The sequence below is a fragment of the Erpetoichthys calabaricus genome, chromosome 15 (assembly GCF_900747795.2).
Source record: "Erpetoichthys calabaricus chromosome 15, fErpCal1.3, whole genome shotgun sequence".
NCBI classification, from domain to species: Eukaryota; Metazoa; Chordata; class Cladistia; order Polypteriformes; family Polypteridae; genus Erpetoichthys; species Erpetoichthys calabaricus.
Genome location: NC_041408.2, coordinates 25,773,447 through 25,795,978, shown reverse-complemented (window position 1 = coordinate 25,795,978; position 22,532 = coordinate 25,773,447). Strand labels below are relative to the sequence as shown.

Sequence of the window (22,532 nt, the reverse complement as noted above, 5' to 3'; positions counted from 1 at the left end):
ACTCGTTTCAAATCTGGCAAAAAAGTTATTCAGTTCATCTGCTAAAAGCTTGTGGTCTTTGTCAGCTAGAAAATTCACATTCTTTTTAGGGCCCAGTCCTGTAATTGTTTTTAGTCCCTTCCAGACCTGCTTTAGATTGTTATCATTAAACCACCTCTTGATTTTTTTCCCCATACATCTTTTTATTTTGTTTAATTAACCTGTTAATCCTTTGCTGTAAAATTCGCTTATCTTCTATCTTATTTTCTTGATGTGCATGTTGCTTTTCCAATAGTAATGCTTTAACCTCTTTAGTGATCCATGATTTACTGTTTGGGTACAACTTGACAGTTTTTTCCTTAATGATCATAGACTCACAGAATTTAATATATTCGCTGACAGTGTAAGCGGCCTCATTCAGTGACTGTGAGGATATCAGCACATCCCAATTTGTACTGGAGAAGCATTCCTGCAGTTCCTCTACACTGTCCTTGCACCAGTTTTGCGTTGTTCGTATGGCTGGTTTTTCTTGTTTCAGTTTGTACTTCGGGAGTAGATGAACGACAAAGTGGTCAGATGCACCCAGGGCTGCTCTGTGATGTGATATGTAGGCATCAGGGACGTTTCCATAGCACTTGTCCAGAGTTTTGTCCCCTCTAGTGTTAATATTCACATATTGATGCTAATTTGGTAATACTGACTCCAGACTGCATACATTAAAATCACCCATCACAAGTTTGAAAGAAACGGGTGATTTGGTTTCTAGTTTATGAGCAGTTTCAAGAATCGATTCAGCTGCAGCTCCCACATCAGCATGCGGCGGAATATAAACGACTGTCACAAATAATTGATTAAACTCCCATGGTAAATAGTATGGGCGAAGTCCGACGGTGAGTAATTCAATATTTGGCGTGCAGATGCACTCTTTTTCAGTGATATTCCTGCACCACCTTTTTTTAGTGTAAAGGCAGACCCCACCACCCGTCTGCTTACCAGAAGCTGATTTCTGTCTTGCCGTACAACAGGTTCATATACTTTTTCTTGCCATTGTATGTAATCTCTTTGGGACAGGTGATGTAGGGTATATAACTTAACACTGATCAACAGAACAGATGTTTTTTACCTTTTGTTGCTAAACTAAGGTTCTCATATTTTTTAACAACATTCAGCATCTGAAGTAGGATAAATGGCATTCCCTCGGGAGACAACTAGTAATCTTCAATATCAACCATTTGGAGATCCAGATTTACTGTGGAATTCCATCCATCCATCCATCCATCCATTTTCCAACCCGCTGAATCCGAACACAGGGTCACGGGGGTCTGCTGGAGCCAATCCCAGCCAACACAGGGCACAAGGCAGGAACCAATCCCAGGCAGGGTGCCAACCCACCGCACTGTGGAATTCCTTACTTAAATTATTCTAAAATTATCCCACAATTCCTTCCAATTACATGGACTTCAACAATTCTTTTTTGTGGACTACTGGTTGCTCTCTTAATCTTAGTCTGGTAAATGTAATGGAAAACGTAATTAATTTAAGAGATGGTTATATTTGGAGTGTACTAACCTTTTCACTTAATAAATTAAATTACTTTTAGTTTTTGTTAACTTGATAAAAACAAAGTTCAATCTTTCAGTAACGTTTTGTTAACGATTGCTTACATTTTCTAACAACATTTAAATGACCATCTGGCTTCTGTATATTCTCATATGATAAAGATAATGTATGACACTTCCAGGAGATGTACTTATCTATTCTAAGCATTGTGTCATCAGAAAAAAAAATATCAAGAAACAGGACAACTGCCTGGAAGTAAAATTTTCTCTTCTCACTTTGAGCCTATAGATACATAACCTAAAAATAAACTTCCTCTCTAATATTTCTCAGTGAGAAGCTCCTGTGTTAACAGATTGAATGTTTAACATTAAAACCTTTACAATAATAAATACAAGTCTCAAAGTAAGAATTTTTTCTTTTACTGAATTCAGCAGAGTAGAAACATTGCAGTAAGCCTGTAAAACCGGTATTACTGTTTATTACATTTGCAGCAATACTTACTAATACTTTGTATCAACCCTTTTACATAATATTAGCAGTAATAACATAAGAATTTTCCAAATTCAGACAGTTTGATAAAAAATAGATATTTGCAATTGATTTTTACCACATTAACATCTACTTTTAGAACTCCTTTCTCCTACTATAATGGGTGCTTTCCAAATATCAAGAGTTACGGAATGATTTTCTTTTTCATATGATTTAAGGCACTGAATGGAGTTTATAATAAATAATATTAGAGTGTTGTGACTCATTAGCCCTAACTAAGAATGCTTAATATTAACCAACATATTTATTTCTGGGAATGACATTTATTATTTTAAAATAGAAACTATATCAAAAAACCCACCCACTCCCTCTCAGTTTCACCTTCTGTTAATACAGTCAACAAAGCAGGCTTGACTTCTCTATCAAAGGAAGCAATTTTCTTCTCCTTCTGAAGAATTACCTGACGCTTTTGTGTTTGTTGAGAGATACATTCACTAAAACAAGTCCTGTGTCTGCTCCTCAGCCACCTGTCAGTGGTCCTGTTAGTTAAGTCCCCTAGGAGTGGTGTCAAGAGAGTAAGTTTACTAGATACCTTTATAATCTCAAGGCAATGTTGAGTCAGTGGCTCTGTGCTGGGCTCTTCCACATGCCATACAGGGGCATGAACCACTAAATAGATATCTAATGTTTGGCACTATTTTCAAAATGTACAAAACCGATAATACTGCCTGCTTTTATTTATGTGCTCAAAACTGATGTAATATGGCCCAATTTTATTTGTGTGAACATTGATTCATGCAGCTTGTCTTATAAGGCAATATGTTTGTATACATTAAGAAGAAAAAAAAAAAGAAAAAAAAACTTTCTTGGCTTTGCTTCATTTAACACTAGATGAAGTTGTTGTGAGCAGGTAAAAGTAGATGTAAATGTGGCACTAAAAGACTACTGAAAGGACAAAGAAAAACATTTTAAAAATATAACTATCACCAGTTTCAGTGCATGAATACATCCTACAATGCACATACTTGGAGACATCATTAGTGATGTAATCAAGAGTCATTGGGTGTTTGGGTCTTTAAAACATCATACACACTTTTCCAGGTGACCCAACTAAGGTTGATCAACCCTAGGTCCGTGTCAATGTAGAAAACTCCTTTCCTCATTTTTTTCTCTCCTTTTCAAACAAAGACACTTCAAAGCTCTTTCTGGTGCCTCTGTATTGGACCAGATGGCTCTCTTCCTACTTAGCCCTGTAATGCCCAAGGCTCTATACAACTTGCGACTGTGCATCCCACTGTGACCAGCATGCACCTTGACCTTCTCCCCTCTATATGGCAATCATCTGCCAGCTGTGCATAATTTGCCCCCTTCCATTCTCTATTCCCATAGGACAGTAAGCGCTACTAAGATGATTTTTCTCAGTGATTCTGATATCAGGCTGATAAGGTCCCACTTAAAAGATTAGGAATCAAAGTAAAAATGGTGGGCATTCGGGGTGTAGTATGTAGATGTGTACACAACTGGCTAAAACAAAGGAAGCAGAAGGTGGTAGTAGGAGAAACCTTGTCAGAACTGGGTGATGTGAAGTGTGGTGTCCCACAGAGGTCAGTCCTGGGGCTGCTGCTATTTTTAATATATGTAAATAATATGGATAGGAATATAAATAACACGCTGGTTAAGTTTGCAGATGATACCATGCTAGGTGGATTGGTAAATAATCAAGAATCTGTTGAATTATTACAGAGGGACTTGGACAGCATAAAAGCTTGGGTAGATTTTAAAGAAAATATATGTGAAGTATTATATGTAGGAAATAAAAAAAAAATTACATTAAAATACACAATGGCAGGTCTGAGAAATAAAAGCAAACCTAATGAAAAGGATATATGAGTGAAAGTGGATTTATCACCATCAAACTTCCAGACATTGTTCAGAAGCTACTACGAAGGCTAATAGAATGTTAAATTATATAGCATGAGGTGTAGACTACAAGTCAAAGGAGGTTATGCTGTAGCTTAATAACCCACCAGTGAGGCCTCATCTAAAATACCTTTTGCAGTTGTGATTTCCAAGGCTACAAAAAAAAAAAAAAAAAGACACTAAAATGCAATATAAACTCCAGAGAATTAGACTGAGATTAAGATTAAGATTAAAAGAACTGAGCCTTCTCAGTTTAAGCAAAAAGAGATTAAGAAGAGACACAACTAAACTGTTCAAAATGATGAAAGAAGTTAGTATAGTGGATTGAGAGCGCTACTTTAAAATGAATTCAACAAGAATATGGGGACACAGTTTAAAACTAGTTGAGGGTAAATTTCATGCAAAGTTTTTCTTCACAACGAGAACCATAGACATATGGAATAAATTACCAAGTAGCAAGCAGGACTTTAGGGACCTTCAAAGCACGACTTATTAATTTGGAGGAAATAAGTGACTAGGACTGGTGGGCTTTGTTGGTCTGAATAGCCTGTTCTCTTCTAAATCTTTTGTTCCCATGTTTCATATCCATTTACTAAATGAATTCTCTTAATCTAGTTTTCAGATTGAGGAAGCCAAAGCCTATCCTGGTAACATCACTGATATTAACCCTACACAGACACCAATACAAGGAAAAGTCTCACCAATCCACATCAATACAAACTATGAATGTTTATAGTTGCCAACTAACTTAACACAGTTACTGTAAATCCAGAGTACTCAAACAAAAACACAAGCAAATGTGTAGAGAATGTATAAACTCCACATAGTGACTGAACTGAGACTTGAGCACAAAAAGACTAACAACAGAAACAATGTGCTCCCCAAGTTTCTCTTAAGCACAAAACAAATTTGTAAAGAGGATCCTCCACAATTGCTTACTGTACTAACAGATTTAAACACATGTGAAGCACAATGACTCCAGAATCATTCAAAAAGCTTATTCTGCTAGCATGTAGTGTTCTTCCCCAGCACCACGTGTCAGGGCCGCATTTTGAAATCACAGTGTCAGTTACGCACCTTCAGTTTTAATAACGTTTCGTCACTTTTCTCTTTTATTATAATTAATCTACTATACACTGTTAAGGTCTGATAAGCATGTGGTGTTGGAATTGTCACAAAAAAATGAAAATTATTAAACATTTACAAAACAAGAAAAGTGCTTCAAGTATTGCTTCAATTTACGGAGTAAGAAGAACAACAGTGAACGATATAAAGCGTGATGCCGACAAAATTGAAAAATGTGTTGAAAATGGAAACCACTGATGGTAATGTTAATGAATTGAAGTTAATGTTCTCCTGTACTGCAATTTTCATTGTACATTTTGTTATATTATGATTTGTTAATATATTGTGACATGCAGGCAGCTTGTGATGGCTTCTTCATTTTGGGCACATACACTGTCAGCATGGCATTGCCAGATCTAAACACTAGCATGGAGAATTGCGTGTGTACTGAAGTGACTTTAGCTGCAGGTGGAAGTTCCCGTTCCATTTTACTTTATGGTGTGTAGCGAGCGGCTGGGGGCGGAAGGACCGAAGGAGGGAGGGAGGGAGTGCCAGCAGAAGTTTATCGGGAGGCACCTGGAGCACGTCCGGGTGAAGATAAAAGGGGCCGCCTCCCTCCATTCGATGGCTGGTGTCGGGAGGAAGAGGACAGAGCTCGGAGGAGAGGAGTGGAGGCGGTCAGAGAAGAGAGGCATTGTGTGAGGCCTGGACTAAGGGTGATTAGTGCTGGGGCACTGGGTTGTGCATTTGTAAATAGAAAATTTTCAAACCTACGGTGTCTGCCTGTCTGTGTCCGGGCTGCTTCCCACAGGTGCTAAGCAGAATTGTGTTGCGATGCAGCAGTCAATTAGTCAGCGAAAGCACTGTGAAAAAATTGTCTGTTGTTACGGTTCTGCTTTTGTCCAGAAATGGCTCCATAAGCTTTATGACGACAGTTTCAGAAAGTCTTTCTCCCATGGGATGACTGGAATCTTTTTCAACATAAGGAGTGGCATTGCACATGTACTTTGTCCCAGCAGGCATCAACCAGAGCACCAACTGTGGTCATCACTGCTCTTGTGAAAAGAATGGAGATAAACGGAATCAAGTCTGAGAGGGAGAGGCAAGTTCGTTGTACCATGTGAACGTCACTGACAGAATAAAAATGAATAATAAAAAAAAGCGCAAACTTTTACAAGTAGCAAAAATTTACACTGGTGTTACAGACTCAAATCAAATGCATGTTTTTATTATATTATAGTAATAATAATATCAGCTCACTACACAAAATGAGGAGCACCCGGACTCGAACCTGCAACATTTTGGTTATAAGGCAGCAGTTCTTACCTCTGCATCATTCAAGAAGACATTTTTCTGTCGATTGACATTTGAGCTTGGGTTTTTAACTCATTGACAGCAACATGTAAATTGAATGATTTTTTTTCTTTGGTTATATTCTTGAATAAAAGCGCACATGTTTATTTGATATTTGGACTAAAGTCTTCACACATTATACACTTCATGTGTATCATTACTTTAATATGGAAAAAGTTTCTGTTTTAGGTATGTTATCAGCATTTCTTACCTCGCATTTCCTGTCATCCTACATTTACCCAGATCATTGTAGACACAGAACACACATGAAATGTATGTATTCCAATTAACAATATATTATTTATCCTATACAACTTCGGGCACCTCACACCCACATAAACAGACATGAGCTGTGAGAACGTCAACTGCATCGGTGGGGGGGTTCGGTAAGCAGGCTGCTTGCTACTTTTACCGATTGACACATTTGCAAAGCAAAGACACTGATGAAGAGGTGCGAAGGAATTTAAGATGACCCGGGATTATGAGTTTTTTTGGTAGGCTTCGGGGATTCTAATGTTAATACACAAAGTAATCCATTTATTAAGTCTTATTTCCTTTTCAACACCAATATACTAACAGATTAATCAGCTAGGGAACTTTCAAAATAATAACCAAGCAGTTTTTCAGTAATGTGTATTTTGGCACCAACAGAAGCAAAATTTGTGATCTTTACACACCTCTCAATCATCCTTAGTGTTAAAATCACTCCTAATCCATTAACAGTAGTATTTCTTGTACTTCTGGATGGCATTAAAGTGCATCGGGATAAATTGTTATAGTCTAAACCCCATCAGTAGCACAGAGACTTATCTTGCTTAACTGGGAGAATTCCAACCTACTTTCTATAATTAAGTGGGTAAGCGATGTTCTATATTATCTCAAAGTAGAAAAAAATCTAATTCTCTCTTACAGGATATATCCAAAACTTTTTTTAAAACATGGCAAAATTTCATGTATATTATTTTTGAATAAATGTGGGGGTTGTGATTGACTCTTTCATTCTTCTTTTCTCTTTCTTTTGGGTGAAAGTTGAATCTTGTTTTGCTTTTTGTTATTTTTCCTTTGTAATTTTATTTTTTTCTTTGCTTTCTCTGTATTGATTTTGAAGTAAATGGTTGTACTAATTTTTTCCTGGCATCTCTTTAACAAATCTGGACTTACATGTATTAATAATAAACTGAATTAAATTGAATAGAACTAATTATGTGCAGCACGGTGGTGCAGTAGTTAACACTGCTACCTTACTGAGCCCAGTATTCAAATATGTCCCGTCTTTATCCATGCGAGTTCTACATACTTTCCCCATGCTGTTGTGGGTTTTTCTCTGAGTTACCCAGTTTTCCTCACACATGCCCAAAGATATGCAGGGTGCACCCATGTCAGTGCGGGTTTGTATGTGAAGGATACCTGCGATGGACTGATGTCTTAACCAGGAAGGGCTTAAAAGAACTGCATAAATATTATATTTTAAATTGACAGTAACAGCCATAATTCCTAAGTCAATACATATATTTAATGTACATATACTCTGAAAATGAAAATGATTTTCGAATCCTGTTTTTGATATGGCCAAAAATTACTTTAAAATGTGATGGATGCATGTGCGTTTTACATCATTGCTTGATGTTTAACCAGTTGTAAACAATGTTTATCTTGTAACTTTGTGGGAGTTGTTCTCTAACAATAAATTATTAATACATTCTTAAGCAGTACAACCCTCTGTTTAAAGTAGCTGGCATGTTTCTAGTCATTGCTATAGTTTTGCTTTGTTTTTTTTTTTTGCATTCATGGAACAGGGTTACAACATATATAGTGTATATAGTGAAAACATCTGAGGCTGGGATTTTTCACTCAGATCAGTGGTTAAGAAACTTCTTTATCTTCATCTTTTCCCAATTCCAAGTATCTTTCTATATAATATGCTACCGTGGCAGTTCATTTGTTTGTCCAGGATTTTAAATCACCTGTAGCTCACAAACTGTTTGACCTATTGACCTAAAATTTGCTACACATATACTACGTGATGTCTACTGTCCGTTTTAAGGGTGATTATTAACCTCCAAGCTTATTCTTCTTTTCATTTGTATTTTATTTTATTGTAAAATCAACTCTTGGCAGCGGCACATGTTTACGGGCGCCGTTCTGATCCCTACCATCTTCGCCATCACTTCCACTACCTCTTCATATCTAAAATCATTCTTGAGGCAGATTGAAGACTTAAGTGCCAGATTAAGTGAAAAATTTAGGAAAACTTACTAAGTAATTGCAACACAAACACTAGCTTGATCAGTTTTAAACGCGAAAAGATGCTGACGAAAGAAGAGAAGAAGTGAGCCGTTAGGGTGAAGAAAAGAAGAGCTGCTCAGGAAGAAGCAAGTGCATCAACCTCTGAGTAAACAAATGCTAAACGTACACAGAAAGAGAATGAAAACTAGGAATGCTCAAGTTAAGTGTATTCACTGCATGTTATCATGCAGTACGCCGTTACTGGTGGCCAATAATTTGAAGCAAAACCCGATGTAAATAAATGTCATTTTGTAAGATATAATAACTTCTTGATGCTCTCATATTCTGCAACTTTCAAAATTTCTACTACTACTTATTTTGTTTTTGTGCACCAATGGTGTATCCACCCTTAGATCCCTCTCATTGTTCTCCTTCTGTGTTACTTCTGTAAAGATTAATCAAATGCCTATTCACTAAATTCAAAAAGCTCCACATTGTTTTAAATTATTTGCTTCATCATTGGCTACATATTTTGTTCTACCTAATTGGTAATTGGTAGCTGCTTAAGGAAAGGAGTGGTCAGAATGGCAAAAAGTACAGAAATTAAAAGCATTTTGACAACTAGTTTGTTTAGTGTGTTGGGTTTTTTTTTTCTTCAAACTCATAAATGCCAATCACACTCTGGAGCAGACAAAAATACCACACTGACCCCCTTCAAAAAGTATGGTTTTGGTGCAATACCAAGCTAACTCTGGAGGCATGAATCTGATCCAACATGAGACCATACTGTGCATTATTGGTAAAATTAAGTCTGCTATGGTAGCGACGCTAAGTGTCTGCTATCGGTGATTAGGGAATCTCTTTCACAGCATTATGATTTGAGGGTTAACATGGACAATTAAACAACAATAATAAAATTAAAATACACACATTAGTAAAAATATAACACAATTTGCACAAAACACTTGCAAAATTACCAATCAGAGCATGCCAAGCAATAATTCAGACTTAAAGCAACCTTTTGGACTTGTGCATATGATCAGACAGCAGGTGAGCAATAGGAGAAAAAAAAAAAATCAGATGTAAACTCACTTGTAATTGAATCTATCAAAACACATACAGAGGAGGTAAAAAATTAATAGCAGTGCCCGACAATCAATCCCCACTAATCTTAAAATCAACATAACCTGCTATAAAAGAGAAACCTCTCTTTAAAACCATATTATAACTGGGCATTCAATAACATTGCTGGGTAATGGCAAAAGTGAATGATCCACTGTCACTCTGTATGGTGTCTGTTGTACTTAACTACAATGTAACTGCCATAGTCAATGCAAGGCTGAAAGAAATGGCAGCTACATCTACAAAAAGATTAACTTAATACAGTGCATCCGGAAAGTATTCACAGCGCATCACTTTTTCCACATTTTGTTATGTTACAGCCTTATTTCCAAAATGGATTAAATTCATTTTTTTCCTCAGAATTCTACACACAACACCCCATAATGACAGCGTTACAAAAGTTTACTTGAGGTTTTTGCAAATTTATTAAAAATAAAAAAAAATGAGAAAGCACATGTACATAAGTATTCACAGCCTTTGCTATGAAGCTCAAAATTGAGCTCAGGTGCATCCTGTTTCCCCTGATCATCCTTGAGATGTTTCTGCAGCTTAATTGGAGTCCACCTGTGGTAAATTCAGTTGACTGGACATGATTTGGAAAGGCACACACCTGTCTACATAAGGTCCCACAGTTGACAGTTCATATCAGAGCACAAACCAAGCTTGAAGTCAAAGGAATTGTCTGTAGACCTCCGAGACAGGATTGTCTTGAGGCACAAATCTGGGGAAGGTTACAGAAAAATGTCTGCTGCTTTGAAGATCCCAATGAGCACAGTGGCCTCCTTCATCCATAAGTGGAAAAAGTTGGACACCACCAGGACTCTTCCTAGAGCTGGCCGGCCATCTAAACTGAGTGGTCGGGGGAGAAGGGCCTTAGTCAGGGAGGTGACCAAGAACCCGATGGTCTCTCTGTCAGAGCTCCAGAGGTCCTCTGTGAAGAGGAGAACCTTCCAGAAGGACAACCATCTCTGCAGCAATCCACCAATCAGGCCTGTATGGTACAGTGGCCAGACGGAAACCACTCCTTAGTAAAAGGCACATGGCAGCCCGCCTGGAGTTTGCCAAAAGGCACCTGAAGGACTCTCACACCATGAGAAAGAAAATTCTCTGGTCTGATGAGACAAAGACTGAACTCTTTGGTGTGAATGCCAGGCGTCACGTTTGGAGGAAACCAGGCACCGCTCATCACCAAGCCAATACCATCCCTACAGTGAAGCACGGTGGTGGCAGCATCATGCTGTGGGGATGTTTTTAAGCAGCAGGGACTGGGAGACTAGTCAGGATAAAGGGAAAGATGACTGCAACAATGTACTGAGATATCCTGGATGAAAACCTGCTCCAGAGCGCTCTTGAACTCAGACTGGGGCGACGGTTCATCTTTCAGCAGGACAATGACCCTAAGCCCACAGCCAAGATATCAAAGGAGTGGCTTCAGGACAACTCTGTGAATGTCCTTGAGTGGCCCAGCCAGAGCCCAGACTTGAATCTGATTGAACATCTCTGGAGACATCTTAAAATGGCTGTGCACCAACGCTTCCCATCCAACCTGATGAAGCTTGAGAGGTGCTGCAAAGAGGAAACGGCGAAACTGGCCAAGGATAGGTGTGCCAAGCTTGTGGCATCAAATTCAAAAAGACTGGAGGCTGTAATTGCTGCCAAATGTGCATCGACAAAGTATTGAGCAAAGGCTGTGAATACTTATGTACATGGGATTTCTCAGTTTTTTTATTTTTAATAAATTTGCAAAAACCTCAAGTAAACTTTTTTCACGCTGTCATTATGGGGTGTTGTGTGTAGAATTCTGAGGAAAAAAATAAATTTAATCCATTTCGGAATAAGGCTGTAACATAACAAAATGTGGAAAAAGTGATGCGCTGTGAATACTTTCCGGATGCACTGTATATGTATTTGAGCTAAACAGTATGAATGGCACCCTGTGCAAGCATTGTTACTGCCATATACCTAATGATTGCAGGGATAGGCTCCAGTTGCCCTGCAACTGTGCCCTGGAAAAGTGGGTTAAAATGATGGATGGATGGACGGACTAAATTGTATGCAGTCACACCCAGTTAAAAGGAGATTAATAGATCTGCCATTAAGCAAGTTGTTAAAGAAGAGCCCCACAGGAGACATCTTTTTTCAGCCCTCTACATAAGGAGAATAGTAAATGTGCACATTGACACTAAAAGGACTCCAGTAGAACCACAGACGAGGCTGCACAGCACCCAACATCTCAATGCACTTCATAATGAATAACTAAAATAAGTTAAAATTACTATCTAACTGGAAATGTCAAGCATGCCATATCTGAATATGGCTGCAGCATTTTAACATGTCGTATATACTGTATATATTGACCACAATGCTTCTCTAAAAAGTATTTGCTGCTTTTACATCGTATAGTGATACAATAGTCAAAACGACAACAATTAAGCATCAAATATTTTACATATTTGTCTAGTACAGAAGTAGAAATGAGCTGCAAGAACTGCAAACGTTTAAAGTGCATGGAATGGAGAAAATTGGGGGTATGTTTTTTGAAGGAAACCCTGTGGGCAGAGCATTTCAGACACAGATTTTGCCGCTATTCACTACAAATGTTTTTAATGCAAGTTGTCCCCAGATGCATGTTCTCGTTCAAGAATCACGTCTGGCCCCATGAGACAAGATGAATGTAAAATTACTTCAACTAAATTTTAATTCATGGACTGCCTCCAGCACAACTTTGGCAACCCAGCTTCTTCATAGGGTTAGATTCAACCCTTTCAAATAATCCTACTATATTCTCTAAAGCATTTTGGTTGTGTAACAGCCTGAATTTGTTTCAATTCTTGGCTACAATCAAGACATAATTTTCTCACGTGTACAACATCACCAATCTGTCCCTTCTTCTATTATGTCTGTCATCCAACTTTATATTTAGTCCAGATTACTATGATTATCTCTTCAACAATCCTTCCTTATGATAATGCAACAGCAGAATATGTCTAAACTGCAAACACAACAAAAACTTGAACCAAAAAAAAAAAAAAAAAAAATCAGACACCCCACAAAGAGCCAGTTCTTATTACATACATAATCAGTTTAAGAGTTGCTTAGCTATAGTCTTCCGGAAATGTCAGTATCACAATCCATGAACATCATCTATACTGTTTATGCCAAGCAACTTCATAACAGTTTTGTATTAAGAATACCAATCTCATTTCAAGTTTAAGCTAATTTACAGGTGAAACAATGGAAGGACTCTGCTCCTTTGGCTTTCAAATGAATAAGTTTTTAATCATCTTGAGGCAGGCCCATGTTATTTTTGATGGCTGCCTATAATATTGTTTCAGATTATTCATTAATATAGTATCTGGGAGTGCAGCTGGATGATAAATTAGACTGGACTGCCAATACTGATGCGCTGTGCAAGAAAGGACAGAGCCGGTTATACTACCTTAGAAGGCTGGCGTCCTTCAACATCTGCAATAAGATGCTGTAGATGTTCTATCAGACAGTTGTGGCGAGCGCCCTCTTCTACGCAGTGGTGTGCTAGGGAGGCAGCATTAAGAGGAAAGATGCCTCACGTCTGGACAAACTGGTGAGGAAGGCAAGCTCTATTGTTGGCATGGAGCTGGACAGTTTAACATCTGTGGCAGAGCGAACGGCGCTCAGCAGGCTCCTATCAATTATGGAGAATCCACTGCATCCACTTAATAGTATCATCTCCAGACAGAACAGCAGCTTCAGCGACAGACTGCTGTCACTGTCCTGCTCCACTGACAGATTGAGAAGATCGTTCCTCCCCCAAACTATACGACTCTTTAATTCCATCCGGGGGGGTAAACGTTAACATTTAACATTATACATAGTTATTGTCTGTTTTTCACCTGCATTATTATCATTCTTTAATTTAATATTATTTATTGTATCAGTATGCTGCTGCTGAAGAATGTGAATTTCCCATTGGGATTAATAAAGTATCTATCTATCTATCAAAGCAACAAACATGAAACCTGCCCTTCTGCCTCTATGGGCCTAACTAAACAAGCTTTCAAGCAAATGTCTGTCCAGTAAATTGGCTTATTCAATTGCTCAATCACCAAAACACTGTACCACAATAACCACAACTCCTCGCCTTTCCTACCTCTTGTCTATCTATTGAGGATTTGCCCCAAACCACCTCCACTCTCCACTGTTCCATGGCCAATGGGTGATTTTATCGCTCACTCAGAGACATCTTCCAGGACAATCCACAGAATGATTTCCTAAAGGCCGTGTCACAGTACCAGGGCTGTGGAGTTGGTAGATAAATCCTTCGACTCCGACTCCTTAGTTTCCGGTACTTCTGACTCCAACTCCTCTCTATTTAATATGCTAATGTATATTCCATGTTGACTGAAGGAAGGCAACGTACATGTCATTTAACCACAGAACTACTGGCTAGGAAGCCGACTCTCTATCGTATTGGCCAGTTTAAACAAAAGACAAGAACCCCTAAACACGCATCAGGCCATAACACACACCTACACCTACATCATTATACTTGTTTACACTCAAATTAAATTGTTAAACACATTATATCTGAAATAAAATGAAAACACTTTTTGTAATGTACCAAAATCCAGATTACAATATGTGAATGTCAGGTTATATAATAGCTTCACACTAGTAGTAACACAACTATGCACTAGGCTTTATTCTTACATCAGAGAAGTACTTAATTATGACTATTGTTTGTGAAATGGGACATTTGAGCTAGCTGTTTTTTTTTTCATTACAATTTAAATTTATTAGGAGTGGGAGTCGATACATTTTTGCCGACTCTGACCCCGTCTCCAGGTACCCAAAATTATCTCTGACTCCGACTCCGACTCCTTGACTCCAACTCCACAGCCCTGCACAGTACATGACTTTTCCAGTGATTTAAAGTTTTAAACTCCATTTACACAATCTTAGCCATTCTGGAGGCAGTTGCAGTGCTTTCCCATGCTCCCCCGTCATATAATCTTACAAACCTAGCGACTCAGTCCAACCCAATCTGTGACTCACCCAGACAAAATCAAATAGGTTTGATCTCTGTCTTAAGTTGTAGAGATGGGCTGTGTGTATGCGAGAGTTGAGTACCACCGAGCACTTAGCTGGAAGAAAAAACATATAATGCAGCTATGAGAAGTAAGGAACATTTGTGATTTGGACCTAACAAACAGAAGATAGGCTCATCTGTCTGATGTCTTATATTTAATGTTCCATGACAGGAAGGAAAAAAAAATTGACGTGTTTGCAGTTGAACTCATCGTCCTGGAAAGGACTTGTACAGCATCAGTTATATCAGGCAGCACATTACTGGCTGTCAGAAAAAGGGGTAAAACAGAGATACTTTGGAAATTTAAAACTATGCAGGAAAGTCATCACAGTGACATGTGATTGTTGAAGCTCTGCGATTTCTAGTCATGTGATCTGACATTCTCAGGCAACAAGATCAACAACTGCAGGTGTCAAGTCTGACAACCCCTTCAACTAGAAGTGGTGTAATGTGCTACCGACTTAAGTCAAGAATGCCTCAGAATGTTCCATGGCCTTTACTTCAGAACTCCAGACAGGCACAAGACTTTCTGTACCACTGAGGATCAATACACATTTTAACAGCCAAGCACCCCTGTATTGTCACTGCCCTCATGTATTCCTTATATCAGGGCAAAGGACTGAATCTGTACCACGTAGGCCCATTGTGCTACCAGCTGATGGTTTTGGGAATTGCTAGACAGCAATACATCCTTGATGTTTGCATGGCCATTCTATGGAAACAATGTATCCTTGCATTCCAGCTGTAACACTCTTGTTTATGCCAATATCCCTATTTACTATCATTCCAAGGTATCTGACATAACAACAGGGCACACACTGAACTGTGCCAGCAGTTTACCTACAATAGCACTTTTGGTTTGTTTGAGGGACTGACATGCTCTTGATCTTTTAAGGAACAGTAAAGGCCCAACTCTTCACCTATGCTTTCTAGATGCGCTCACCCTGCAATAACTATCTAAAATTAACCAAAATCAACTTAATTGTTCACAATCAGTTTACCTCAAGCTGATTTCTAGTTGCTATATGGTTTAATCCAGTGGTTCTCAATCTTTTTGGTCTTGGGTCCCAATTTTATCTATTTTTGTTCAGTAATGACAGACTTTACTAGCAGTAGTTTTAATGTAAAGAAGCCAACAAACCTGAATGGCACATATTAACAAAATACAGTAAATACATATGCAACATTTAAATATAGTGTATGTAATACATGAAATATCCACAGTACTCTCCCAAACATAAATCCACACACGGGTATTTAATACTGAATTAAATTTAGTGTCCATTTGTCTTTTTAATAGGCAACAAATGCTTGTCTAATTTTCACAAACTTGTCAAAATTAGGAGAAAGTGAAGAAAGGAATAGGTTTTCATTTTCTGCCGGGTGACTCATCTAGAACTTTGGTGCAGATATCTATTACACAAGGCAAGGTAAGCGGTTTTGCTTTTCTCAATGTGCAGCAAGACCATGCCTGGAATGCTTGCTGGCTTGATTTACAAATGCTGTAATGTATTTCTGTGAAGCCTCAACATTTAAATTTTAAAAGGTCTAACAACTTACTTCTGTGAGTAGCAGGCTTTATTTACACATGGGTTTATAAATTGGAAAACTTCATGTTTGTTGGGTAGCACTAAAACGCAGATAACGCACAACAGTCATTGCTCTCCACGCTTCCCTTCACTATAAAAGTAAATCTTTACTTCATAAAATATGGGATGTACTGCATGCCCTTTTAACATCACGTTTAGTTCAGGCTTTTGGGATGATTTTTGTGAGGTTGATACAAAATTGGATGAGTTCTGAGTGCATGACGCTACAGGGCATTTCTGAAACTTGTCCATGTTTGTTGGCTTTCTACATTTACCTTTTCTTATTTGGCTGACGCCTTTATCCAGGGTGACTTAGAACATTTGAGATACAATGGGTAACATTTCTTTTTTTGTTTCGTTCTAGATGGAGCACAGGCAGAAGAAGTGACTTTCTCTGGATCACGCACTTTCAGTATAGCGATGTTTGAACCCACAACCTCAGGGCCTTAACCACTAAGCCACAATGTCCTGTAGTGTGTGAAGTGTAAAACAAGTTATGGTCCGTTCCTAATTGGGCATATGTCAGTCGTTTCAACTCCTCAGTATGCAGGATCAAATTGTCATTTTTGATTCAGTGTAGAACAGAAATATGTGTTCAGTAGCCCTTTAAAATATTAATCAAATTGCCTATTTTTACTATTTTAACTTTAGCTGACGATGCATCCGCAGCATCCAACGACCCATGGTTTGAGAAAAACTGGTTTAAACATTCACTAAGGGTTACCTTAATACTGCATTCTATTTTTGTTGGGCTGTGGTTGTTACTGTGCACTAGAGCTTCATTATTCGCGGTTTGTGGTCGGACAAACTTTAACTTGCACTTGTAACTTGAATTTGTACAAATGTCACTGTGCTTTGTACACTGCTATTACCACTAATCGTACAACTGTAATGGACAGTGTAATGGTTCACTGCAGTGGCAAAGGTGCAAGAGAAAAGGGCTTCAAAATATGAATTTGGTGGGAGTAAAAACCTGCGGCCCTCCAGCAAGCTTGTCAGACACCTGATTTAAATAGTTGCAGGAATAAGGGTCCATTACGGTTCACCCTTCGAACCATCCTGTTCGCGTAACCGAAGGCAACTGCGCTGTTACGCGAGTGGAGGGCCAACTTTGCAAACTATGGTGAGAAAACTCAGGGACAGCTTGCAAATAAAATGCACGCCAATGCCTGCCGCACTGCTAGTGCTGAAGAAGCACGACCTGAGCAGAAAGATCTCAGCAAATGTAACAGGTGAACTTGAGGAAACAGACGGCCTAGTGCTGAATATGGAAAGGCGCGTGTTGCCTCTGCCTCCAAGCACAACATCCCCTGGTTGCTGCTGTGCATTACAGGGGTCCAGTCAATGGGTGGCCAACAATGAATGCCAATTATGCACATGAAAAAATGCTAAATAAACCGCAATTCTCCGCCACCAGTTTGTGTCCAGGCTGCGCCGCAGTGTTAAGTGTCATGCCCACCGAGCCACCCCCGTCCTCTCCTGATGCAGACGCCGAAAGCCACGGCGTCCGCGTTGTAAGTAACAGCACAAAAAGAAAAACGGGGGGAAAAAAAATGAAAAGAAAGCTCCCGTACCTTTTTCCAGCCTCCAGTCCTTTTTCTTTTTGCTCATATTGCCGTGGTGATTGGGCTTGGAGGCGGAGTTTTTGGTGTTTGTCAGCCCCAGGCTCACTGCCAGTGTGTCGGGAAACTCGGAGAAAGTGAAACAGCTCCAGAATGAGATGTCTCACCTGAGCGAGCGGCTGTCAAAAAATTTGCCAGGACACCCCACGAACCGACCAACCAAACACGAATTCGCCCCGCCCATTTCTTGTTGCGATTGGCTGTGTCTATCACGGAAGTAAAATACCAATTGGTAGCAACAACCATCTATTCGCTAGAGAGGTGCGCGGCGCGCCATAGTGATAGGTTGCGCAGCATCGCCTCCGCACGCTCCGCGTTTGTTTTGCGACTTTTCAACCTTTGAAAGATATTTCGTTGTTTTTTTAGTATTTCAAAGGTTATCGTTTTATTTTGAAACAGCAAACACAGCGCACTGGGCCATGTTTACTCATAAATATTTCTGTAGTGCTTAGAATCACGTTTTCAGTGATGCCTTGGGCTCAATGGAATGACAGCTCGCTCTTCCTTTTGCAGTAGGATCTGCTGTAAGAATAATTGCGCTTAATCAATGAAGGGCCGCATTTGTTGTAGGTTTTCCTTCTAATTCTTCTGTTATTAAGAGGTTAATAGCAGATTATTAATAATCTTATACGGTCATGTGAAAAAGTAAGTCTACACCATGAAACGATTTTTTTTAACATAATTGGACATACCAAGATTTTATCTTATGTTAAACAATTTGTTTAGATTAGGGTGATATATTTAAAAAATATCAATAAAAAATTGACTTTTAAGTCATTTATTCCAGGGGATCTTAAACTTTATAATCTGAGGACCAAAAGGCGCCAAAGTAGAAACTGTTTAGCACCATACTGGGACCCAAGAAGTGGATTATTATTATAGTGGCAAAGTGTGATAAAGAGAGAAATAACAATGGCCTTATAATAAATTAATGTTTTTGTTTCATTTCAAGCATATTTTCTCACATGAATATTACTAAAACAGAAAGGTATGAGACAAATGTATTGTTAAAACAATATTGTGTATCCATGTTCCAAATGTGTTTGTTCAGAGCAGGGTCATGGAGCCACCACAGACCAAACACACGGTTCAAGGCAGGAGCAATCCCAGAGCAGAATGCCATCCCATCACTGGGTGAGCACACACCCACCACACGCACACACACTGACATACAGACTAGGGACATTTCAGCACCGCCAATACACCTAACCTGCATGTGTGGACTATGGGAGGGAGAACGTGCAAACTCTACGCAGATAGCACCTAGAGCTTAAACCTAAAACAATTATTATCATTCAAAACAGGAACAGATGTCTGACATGTTTCATTGTCCTTGGAAATGTTTAGTTTTAGCTTAGTACAGCTGAGAGAAAGAATTTCTTGAAGTGTGGTGTGACAATTTGGTGATTTTTGAAAGCATAATATGAAAGGTCACTCAGCTTTGTCATTTGATTCATGGTGACAATTAAGGAAGGAAGTCTTTAAAAACATAATCAAAGCTGACAATTTACCTTCTCTTAAACAACATTAACAAAAAGTTTTTCAAACAAGCCCATTATTAACAATACATTTTTCTAAATGAGTTTGCAAATAGTTTAACATACTCTACATTCCATTTAACAGTTCAATTAACAGAATAAAGCAAAATAATTCTTAAAATTATATATAGTTTAACATACTCTACATTCCATTTAACAGTTCAATTAACAGAAAAAAGCAAAATAATTCTTAAAATTATATATAGCGTATCTTTATATATAATATGCTACCGTGGCAGTTTGTTTGTCTGTCCAGGATTTTAAATCACCTGTAGCTCGCAAACCGTTGGACCTATTGACCTGAAATTTGGTACACATATACAGGTGCTGGTCATAAAATTAGAATATCATGACAAAGTTGATTTATTTCAGTACTGTAATTCCATTCAAAAAGTGAAACTTGTATATTAGATTCATTCATTACACACAGACTGATGTTTAATCAAATGTTTATTTCTTTTAATTTTGATGATTATAACTGACAACTAATGAAAGTCCCAAATTCAGTATCTCAGAAAATTAGAATATTGTGAAAAGGTTCAATATTGAAGACACCTGCTGCCACACTCTAATCAGCTAATTAACTCAAAACACCTGCAAAAGCCTTTAAATGGTCTCTCAGTCTAGTTCTGTAGGCTACACAATCATGGGGAAGACTGCTGACTTGACAGTTGTCCAAAAGACGACCATTGACACCTTGCACAAGGAGGGCAAGACACAAAAGGTCATTGCTAAAGAGGCTGGCTGTTCACAGAGCTCTGTGTCCAAGCACATTAATAGAGAGGCGAAGGGAAGGACAAGATGTGGTAGAAAAAAGTGTACAAGCAACAGGGATAACCGCACCCTGGAGAGGATTGTGAAACAAAACCCATTCACAAATGTGGGGGAGATTCACAAAGAGTGGACTGCAGCTGGAGTCAGTGCTTCAAGAACCACCACACACAGACGTATGCAAGACATGGGTTTCAGCTGTCGCATCCTTTGTGTCAAGCCACTCTTGAACAAGAGACAGCATCAGAAGCGTCTCGCCTTTGGACTGCTGCTGAGTGGTCCAAAGTTATGTTGTAGGAACATAGATCGACTGGTAAATTGAGAGCTTTGCCTTACGGCTCAGTTCCTTTTTCACCACGACAGACCGATGCAGAGCCCGCATCACTGCGGACACTGCACCGATCCGCCTGTCGATCTCACGTTCCATTCTTCCCTCATTCGTGAACAAGACCCCGAGATACTTGAGCTCCTCCACTTGAGACAGGATCTCACTCCCAACCCTGAGAGTGCACTCCACCCTTTTCCGGCTGAGGACCATGGTCTCGGATTTGGAGGTGCTGATTCCCATCCCAGCCGCTTCACACTCAGCTGCGAACCGATCCAGTGAGAGCTGAAGATCACGGCCTGATGAAGCAAACAGGACAACATCATCTGCAAAAAGCAGTGACCCAACCCTGAATCCACCAAACCGGACCCCCTCAACACCCTGGCTGCACGTAGAAATTCTGTCCATAAAAGTTATGAACAGAATCGGTGACAAAGGGCAGCCCTGATGGAGTCCAACTCTCACTGGAAACGGGTTCGACTAACTGCCGGCAATGCGGACCAAGCTCTGACACCGGTTGTACAGGGACCAAACAGCCCTTCTCAGGGGGTCCGGTACCCCATACTCCCGGAACACCCCCCACAGGATTCCCCGAGGGACATGGTCGAACGCCTTTTCCAAGTCCACAAAACACATGTAGACTGGTTGGGTGAACTCCCATGCACCCTCCAGGACTCTGCTAAGGGTGTAGAGCTGGTCCACTGTTCCGCGACCAGGACGAAAACCACACTGTTCCTCCTGAATCCGAAGTTCGACTGTCCGACGGACCCTCCTCTCCAGAACCCCTGTATAGACTTTTCCAGGGAGGCTGAGGAGTGTGATCCCTCTGTAGTTGGAACACACCTTCCGGTCCCCCTTCTTAAAGTGGGGGACCACCACCCCAGTCTGCCAATCCAGAGGCACTGTCCCTGATGTCCATGCGATGTTACAGAGGCGTGTCAACTAAGACAGTCCTACAACATCCAGAGCCTTGAGGAACTCCGGGCGTATCTCATCCACCCCCGGTGGAGTTTTTTGACCACCTCGGTGACCTCAGTCCCAGAGATGGGGGAGCCCACCTCCGAGTCCCCAGGCTCTACTTCCTCATTTGAAGGCATGTTAGTGGGATTGAGGAGGTCTTCGAAGTACTCTCCCCCCCCCCACCGACCCACAACGTCCCGAGTCGAGGTCAGCAGTGCACCATCCCCACCATATACAGTGTTGACACTGCACTGCTTCTCCCTCCTGAGACGCCGGACAGTGGACCAGAATCTCCTCGAAACCGTCCGAAAGTTGTTCTCCATGGCCTCCCCAAACTCCTCCCATGCCCAAGTTTTTGCCTCAGCAACCACCGAAGCCGCATTCCGCTTGGCCTGCCGGTACCTATTAGCTGCCTCCAGAGTCCCACAGGACAAAAGGGACCGGTAGGACTCCTTCTTCAGCTTGACAGCATCCCTCACCGCCAGTGTCCACCAACAGGTTCGGGGATTGCCGCCACGACAGGCACCAACCACCTTACGGCCACAGCTCCGGTCAGCCGCCTCAACAATAGAGGCACGGAACATGGCCCATTCGGACTCAATGTCCCCCACCTCCCACAGGATGTGGTCGAAGTTCTGCCAGAGGTGGGAGTTGAAGCTATTCCTGACAGGGGGCTCTGCCAGACGTTCCCAGCAGACCCTCACAACACATTTGGGCCTACCAAAGACGTGGAGACAGCGAGTGACATCATCCATTCTGCTGTTGCTAAGTTACAAATGCAGCACCCTGAGGCGCTTGTGCTAATCGCTGGAGACTTTAACCATGTGACGCAGGACAAAACATTACCTGCCTTCTCCCAGTATGTGGACTGTAACACCCGGGGAAATAAGACTATTGATTTACTGTATGCAAACGTTAAAGACGCATACAGCGCCACCCAGCTGC

At 40.1% G+C, this 22,532-nt stretch overlaps 1 protein-coding gene across 3 annotated transcripts in view; it reads right to left on the bottom strand.

Annotated features, from left to right (window-relative positions):
• macrod2 (mono-ADP ribosylhydrolase 2) overlaps positions 1-18,169 on the bottom strand; it is a 1,343,630-nt gene extending 1,325,461 nt beyond the window's left edge. For all 3 annotated transcript variants that reach the window (XM_028820323.2, XM_028820324.2, XM_051919692.1), the window contains exon 1: positions 17,946-18,169. In XM_028820323.2, coding sequence (XP_028676156.1) covers positions 17,946-17,982 — 37 coding nt within the window. In that variant the 5' untranslated portion in view covers positions 17,983-18,169. The remainder of the gene's footprint in view (positions 1-17,945) is intronic.
• Between the last annotated feature and the right edge of the window lie 4,363 nt (positions 18,170-22,532).